At 46.4% G+C, this 7,539-nt stretch overlaps 1 protein-coding gene across 1 annotated transcript; it reads right to left on the reverse strand.

Moving 5' to 3' along the window:
* Positions 1-1,569: 1,569 nt before the first annotated feature.
* On the reverse strand, positions 1,570-7,284 carry ATP5IF1 (ATP synthase inhibitory factor subunit 1). Its single transcript, XM_073563307.1, has 3 exons — positions 7,124-7,284; positions 6,267-6,379; positions 1,570-1,838 (listed from the first exon to the last, which is right to left on the reverse strand). Exons 1-3 carry the CDS (start codon positions 7,199-7,201, stop codon positions 1,697-1,699), a joined length of 333 nt encoding a protein of 110 aa, XP_073419408.1. The 5' UTR covers positions 7,202-7,284; the 3' UTR covers positions 1,570-1,696.
* Positions 7,285-7,539: the final 255 nt, after the last annotated feature.

A 7,539-nucleotide genomic window follows, 5' to 3' on the forward strand; every position in this document is an offset into this window, starting at 1 on the left:
TAGAGGAGCTTTTATGACTGGACTGGTCACTTCGTCCCGGACGCTCCAGTCACGGGCCTCTTTCTTCTGTTTGACCTGCCTAAGGTCATCCAGGGGCGGCAGTGAAGATTATCGCTGTTGCTGCTGCTTTTGCTGCTCCTGATCGCTCTCCATTACTGGCTTGCAATAATGTGGCCAAGGCAAGGCACCCATCTAGGGTCCTGCCTATATACCCCTCCTCCGGACAGCAGACTTTCCTCTTGCCGCGCCCTCCCCCCTAATAAGTCCCCCCTCCCCAGCTGGCGCCGCTTTGGGCAGGGGAACCGGCACTTACCGGCATCCTCCTGATGGGCGCCGCCATCTTGGGTCCCCGCACCTGCGCAGTGGCGCCGCCGACCCGGTAGCGCCCCGAGGCTCCGCCCCCTGACATCACCGTGACCGGAAGTCACGCGGGACGCCCGGGCGCTCCACCATGGAGCGCTCCCCGGCCCCAGCGCCCCGCAGCTGCGCCGGCCCCCCCCCCCCCGCCGCATATATGGAGACGGACCTCCTCCGGATGCCGCTCCCTGCTGTATCCACCACCGCATTGCCACCCATCCTGGGCCACCGTGGCATCCTCCAGGAGCTCCGCACCAGGCCGAGGTAGGAGACCCCCTCGCTACCTGTACCGGCCGGCCGGCCTGGGATCCGGTCTTCTCTAGGATCCCGTCCCCTCAGGAACAGGAAACCAACTGATGCGTGGGAGAGGTGCCGCCCTTTTGTACCTGTAGGTTTCCTGTTCCCGAAGGGCGGATCCCCTCTCTCGTGGTGCTGTCATGGGAGTCCGAATAAAATAGGATTTACTAGGGAGATGTTTACATATCAGTATATGTCTCATCTAATGCAGTCCCTCTGTAAGAAGATACAGTTGTAGTGCCTGGAATCAAGCTTAGATAAACCATTAGTCTGTGGATGGTGAGAACAATTCAATCGGACCCTTTAGCAGATGCTTAAGGGTATGTTTCCACGTTCAGGAAACGCTGTGGATTGGACGCTGCATACAGCCACAGGGTCCAATCTGCAGCGTCCAGATGTTACAGCATAGTGGATGGGATTTTATGAAATCCCATCTCCACTATGCGTGCAAACACGCAGGTGGCAGACCTGCGTAACCGGACATGTGGCGTGTCTATGTATCTTGCAGAGACGCTCAGTCTCCGCAAGATAAATAACAGTCTATGTATAGGATGTGGCGATTCCGCATGTGTTCAATGATCACAAGCACAGTCACTGTGCGTAGAGAAGGGGGCAGAGCTGCATTCCTCCCAAACCTGCAGTTTGCTAACAGTGAGGTATCACAGGACTCAATGGGGTTCTCCCCCTTCGAGCTCCTGTACGGCATTTGAGTCCTGAGGCACCTTGATCTGTTAAGGGAATCCTGGGAAGGAGAACTGCCACAAAGCATATGATTCTTTAGATTAATGGGAAAAGATTAAATTTCTGTACCAAAATCTACCACTTGTGAACATACTTCAACACATTGCAAAGTGAGGTGCCACACGTCATCCACATCTACAAACGGATCAATATACAAAGGAAGACAAAATGACATACAACTGATGGGTTATCTTTATTCAATATATGCAAAGACATCACAATCTGAGTTTATGCAACATCTAGCGTTATAATGTGTGATCCACAAACAGAAGAGCAGCCAAACCTAAAAGTGCAGATGGGTTTAATCATCATGCTTCAGTTTCTTGATTTTATTCTTGTGTCTCTCAATTTCCTTCTGGAGACGATCAATTTCTGACTTACAATGACCAATCTCTTCTTCATGATGCTTTCTCATATTAGCAATTTGTTCCTGCTCCTTTTGCCTGTGGAATATTTTTGATACAGAGTGAGTGGCACGGTTTAGTTAAATAGCAATATTTTACTTAGCACTTAAAACAAAAAAAAAAACAAAAAAAAAAACAACACATGGGTCAAAATTTGCACATTAAATTAACTGTCTACTCCTTTACTCAATTATTAGCTATGATACTGCAATTCTGAAAATAAAAGGAGCTGTTCGTAGTACTACCCTCCTAGGTTTTCCTTGTACAGAGCATTCCCAAATACCAGTTGTGCTGGCAACCACAGTACACCCGACTCAACTATACTCTATGGAGCTTTTCACATGTTCGTTTTTAGGAGTTTATTATCTTTCAGGGTGGAAGAACATGAGAAAGTCACTGTTACCAAAAATTTACCGTACACACTGGCCAATAAGTAGTCCTTACCTGTTCTGGCTACACATGTTCTATATGGATGGTATCATGAAGTACAACTTAGGTTGATCAGATATTTTCATAAAAAAAGTAAATCTTAAAATTGTCAATTATTGAACTTTTATGCCATCAAAACAAAAGTCAGTGCACTAACTAAAGGGGTACTCTGGGGAGAAGAAAACATTTTGCACGGTCCCTGCCCTCAAATTATAAAGAGGAGATGCTCATTCCCCCATATCATCTTTAGGGCTGAAGTCACACTTGCGATTTTAAAAATTGGCCCGATTTTGTTCCTGCAAAGTCGGTCGAGTATAATCTGATTTTTCACACCTAGCATCCGAATTACATTTGAATACTTCCAACTGCAATGCTATTATAACATGGAAATTCTCTGTCATTTACACATTGTTTTGAAGAATACTTCCTTTGAAAACTATATATATATATATATATATATATATATATATATATATATATATATATATATATATATATATACACACACACAGTACAGACCAAAAGTTTGGACACCTCAAAGAGTTTTCTTTATTTTCATGACTATGAAAATTGTAGATTCACTCTGAAAGCATCAAAACAATGAATTACCACATGTGGAACTATATAACAAAAAGTGTGAAACAACTGAAAATATTGTATGTCTTATATTCTAGGTTTTTCAAAGTAGCCACCTTTTGCTTTGATTTCTGCTTTGCACACTCTTGGCATTCTCTTGATGAGCTTCAAGAGTTAGTCACAGGAAATGGTTTTCACTTCACAGGTGTGCCCTGTCAGGTTTAATAAGTGGGATTTCTTGCCTTATAAATGGGGTTTGGACCATCAGATGTGTTGCGTAGAAGTCTGGTGGATACACAGCTGATAGTCCTACTGAATAGACTGTTAGAATTTGTTTGTATTATGGCAAGAAAAAAAAGCAGCTAAGAATAACGCGTGGCCATCATTACTTTAAGAAATGAAGGTCAGTCAGTCCGAAAAATTGGGAAAACTTTGAAAGTGTCCCCAAGTGCAGTGGCAAAAACCATCAAGCGCTACAAAGAAACTGGCTCACATGAGGACCGCCCCAGGAAAGGAAGACCAAGAGTCACCTCTGCTGCGGAGGATAAGCTCATCTGAGTCACCAGCCTCAGAAATCACAGGTTAACAGAAGCTCAGAATAGAGACCAGGTCAATGCCACAGAGTTCTAGCAGCAGACACATCTCTACAACAACTGTTAAGAGAAGACTTTGTGCAGCAGACCTTCATGGTAAAATAGCTGCTAGGAAACCACTGCTAAAAACAGGCAACAAGCAGAAGAGACTTGTTTGGGCTAAAGAACTCAAGGAATGGACATTAGACCAGTGGAAATCTGTGCTTTGGTCTGATGAGTCCAAATCTGAGATCTTTGGTTCCCACCACCGTGTCTTTGTGCGACACAGAAAAGGTGAATGGATGGACTCTACATGCCTGGTTCCCACTGTGAAGCATGGAGGAGGAGGTGTGATGGTGTGGGGGTGCTTTGCTGGTGACACTGTTGGGGATTCATTCAAAATTGAAGGCATACTGAACCAGCATGGCTACCACAGCATATTGCAGCGGCATGCTATTCCATTGGGTTTGCGTTTAGTTGGACCATCATTTATTTTTCAACGGGACAATGACCCCAAACACACCTCCAGGCTGTGTAAGGGCTATTTGACCAAGGAGGAAAGTGATGGTGTGCTACGCCAGATGACCTGGCCTCCAGTCACCAGACCGGAACCTAATCGAGATGGTTTGGGGTGAGCTGGACCGCAGAGTGAAGGCAAAAGGGCCAACAAGTGCTAAGCATCTCTGGGAACTCCTTCAAGACTGTTGGAAGACAATTTCCAGTGACTACCTCTTGAAGCTCATCAAGAAAATGCCAAGAGTGTGCAAAGCAGTAATCAAAGCAAAAGGTGGTTACTTTGAAGAACCTAGAATATAAGACATATTTTCAGTTGTTTCACACTTTTTTGTTAATTATATAATTCCACATGTGTTAATTCATAGTTTTGTTGCCTTCAGAGTGAATCTACAATTTTCAGTCATGAAAATAAAGAAAACTCTTTGAATGAGAAGGTGTGTCCAAACTTTTGGTCTGTACTGTATATATAATTTTTTTTTAACTGTTTTGCAGAAGACCATTGGTGGAATGGGTGAGGTCAAATATGGTTTAACTAAGATTTATTTAAGGTCTGTTTGTCATCTATATATCTGTCCTGTGTGTGTATATATATCTATTCCATTCTAACTTGTCACGCTGTATTTTTACAGTACGCGGCAGATAAATTGCTGGCTTTTCAAGTGTGATGGGTGTGTAAAAATCGGACAGCACTCGCATGGTCCGAGTGCTGTGCAATTCTTCTCACACTCATCGACTTCTACTGAGGGATGCGATCCGATTTCCAAAGACAGCGCAAATTTTTTCCAGTCCGAGCTTGGGATAAAAATTAAAAAAAAAAAATAAAAAAAAAAACACACAGATGAACACACAATGATAGAATAACATAGGATTGCATTCTGACCAATTTTTAATCAGATTGTATTTGTCCAATTTCATCGCAAGTGGGAATGAGCCCTAACACTAATTCAGTGACAGGAGCTGCTCCTCACTGAACCCAATTTTCCACACAGAATCTGCTATTTTTGGCAGAATCCGCAGGTCAAAATACACGCATTTTTCCTGCGGATTTGGCCTGCGTTTTTACACCTGCAGATTCCTATAATGCAATGGGTGTAAAAATTCTGCGGAATCCGCACAAAGAATTGACATGCTGCGGGAAAATAAACTGCTGCGCCTCCGCACGGATTTTTCCGCAGCTTGTGCACAGCGGTTTTTATTTCCCATAGATTTACATTGTATTGTAAATCACTAGGAAATCTGCAGTAGATCCGCAGCAGATCTGCAACGTGTGCACATACCCTTAAGGGGGTTTTACACTAAGCAATATCGCTAGCAATATCGCTAAATCGTCACTGGTTTTGTGACGTTATAGCGATATTGCTAGCGATATCGCTATGTGTGATACTTACCAGCGACCGGCTCCCCCGCTGATCGCGCGAGAATGTCCGGCTCCATTTCTCGTCGTCTGCTTCCTGCTGGGCTTCCTGCTGTGACGTCCAGCGACGCGTGGAGGCGGGCGGGAGGACGCAGGATCGCTGTGTGTGAATGGTAAGTATCGTGCGCTGCGTCGCTGCTGCATCGCTGTGAGATCTTTCTGTATGAAAGCTCACTAGCGATCATTTAGCGATGCACCAGCGATCCTGACCGAATTCGGATCGCTGGTGCATCGCTAAATGTAAAAGGGCCTTAAGACACAGGCTGAGTTTCAATGTAGCTACATGATGACAGGCATGGAGGTCTTCAACAGACCCCCCCCCCCCCCCCCCCCAACAATCACATTGCAGGGCAGCTGAGGGGCACATAGTGACGCGCCCCATGCCAGCAAGTGCTATTAACGTCAGATCAATAGTGGCATTTAACAGGTTAACAGTAGCGCAAGAAGTTCAGCTCCACCCACAGCTGATAGGGGCAAATCTGTCAGATATTGGTGGGTAAATCCTGTGAGCCAACTCCATACACCCGCTCCCGACTTGTGCTGTATGTATACGTCGGATGTCGGTAAGGAATTAACTATTGGTACATTTCTTAGTTCCCACAGCAGGAGATAAACTCTAGTGAATGGGCTAGACAGTGATATACTGAAGTCAGTGGCGGTGTGAAGGGCAAAGGCAGTAAAGTGTCAGAAAACTCCATTATTTAAAGGGTTCCCAGAAAAGAAAAATTTTTCATAGAATAGTTATTTACATAACTAATGTACTCGTTTAGGCCATGTGCCCTAATCCTCTAATAGCGGTTCTACCTCGGATCCCAGGGCCTTGGCTCCAGTTACCTTGCACAGGAAGGCATGCAAGAAGGGGTCAGAACTAGGCCGGTGTAGCACACGCGCCATCCAGGAGGGCACCAGTTTTACGCCATCAGCCGGGTTTATGTAGACCTGTGACGAACACCACGTTACCTGAAATATCGCTCTTCCTCGGCAGCCTGACGTTTCCCCAAAGCTCCTCCAGCTTCTCTCACGGATCCGCCACCACCTCCACCTTTTCCGGCTCCTTTACCCAACTCGCCTAGCTGAGAATAGAGAAGCAGAGTCACAGATGGCATCAGAATGACCCCCATTCAGTGCTTGGTTCCTCTTCACACAACAGGCATCATCAGACTGAACTGAGGAAAATAAATATTGGAGAGAGGAATGGAACCATCAGAAGGCAGGGGTATGGTAAAACCACTAGGGTCCCATTTACAAAAGCTGATGTGTAAGACCACCCTACTGGCATCTTAGCGGCTCTTTATGCCCCGAATTTCACACGTTACAAGTGGTTACAAATCCATTATGTTCTCTATAGCGGAGATCTCTAAAATAAGTGTCACCATCCGTGCGCGGTTGGTGCCCCATGCTAGAGACCCCCGGTAAGCCCTAAGGCACCGCTAGTCAGCCACGCTCCCCCGGCCTCACCAGACTCCTCACTTATTGTTCATGCGGGGAGTGGAAGAAACAACATAAGAAATTTGGAAGTTTGAGAGTACAGCTAGAATGGGGCGGCCATATACCAGCCCCGACAGAAGGAAGAGGGGACAGGGCCGGGCACACAGCCCACATCACGCAGGCTGACTACTCCTCCCAGCACGTCCTGACCACCTGAGGGGAGGCTGCAGAGGTGTAGTAGGACGTGCACAGCATTGCCACAACGTCTCCAGGACCCAGCAGCCCCCCGTCCGCACCTGCGCACTCCCATGGGCTCTGCCCTCTACTTGGCCGGACTACAAACCTCTAGGCCAAGCAAGTGGTCGTGCCCGTCCCTCAGCGGCCGTTACCTGATCAGAGGAGCGGCGCATCTGCACGTACACGAGGTTCCTCACACCTCCCTGAAACAGCCGCATATGACCGGCCATCTTTCTGGCAATCCTGACCTTGTCTTCTACGCAGAGGATTGTGGGAGGTGACAAGCAATGTCACTGCCGGGCTTCCGCTTATGACTGAGTTTAACGCATGCGCAGTACTTGAGTGCGACGGCTTGCGTTCCAAGACTCGCTCGTTTTCCGCGCATGCGTGTTATACATTCTAGTTGCTCCTCTGTGGAGCATGCTCCTGCTGTGTTGTGCTCTGCTGTCACACTGGATTTCCTGTGTGTAACTACAGTGTGATACTTTCAGGGTACTCCAGATCTGGACATACATCATGAGGTCTTCTAACTGGTTGAAACCTTAATATTGACTGTCAATATGCTGTA

Source organism: Dendrobates tinctorius, unplaced genomic scaffold (assembly GCF_039654945.1).
Source record: "Dendrobates tinctorius isolate UK_male_01 unplaced genomic scaffold, ASM3965494v1 ptg000015l, whole genome shotgun sequence".
Taxonomy (NCBI): Eukaryota; Metazoa; Chordata; class Amphibia; order Anura; family Dendrobatidae; genus Dendrobates; species Dendrobates tinctorius.

Excerpts from the sequence above, each read along its gene's own strand:
- ATP5IF1 (XM_073563307.1), bottom strand. The coding sequence starts at position 7,201 with ATGGCCGGTCATATGCGGCTGTTTCAGGGAGGTGTGAGGAACCTCGTG. Across the intron at positions 6,380-7,123 it reads TGCGCCGCTCCTCTGATCAG|CTAGGCGAGTTGGGTAAAGG; the intron begins GTAACGGCCGCT and ends CTCTATTCTCAG. Across the intron at positions 1,839-6,266 it reads GAGGAAGAGCGATATTTCAG|GCAAAAGGAGCAGGAACAAA; the intron begins GTAACGTGGTGT and ends AATATTCCACAG.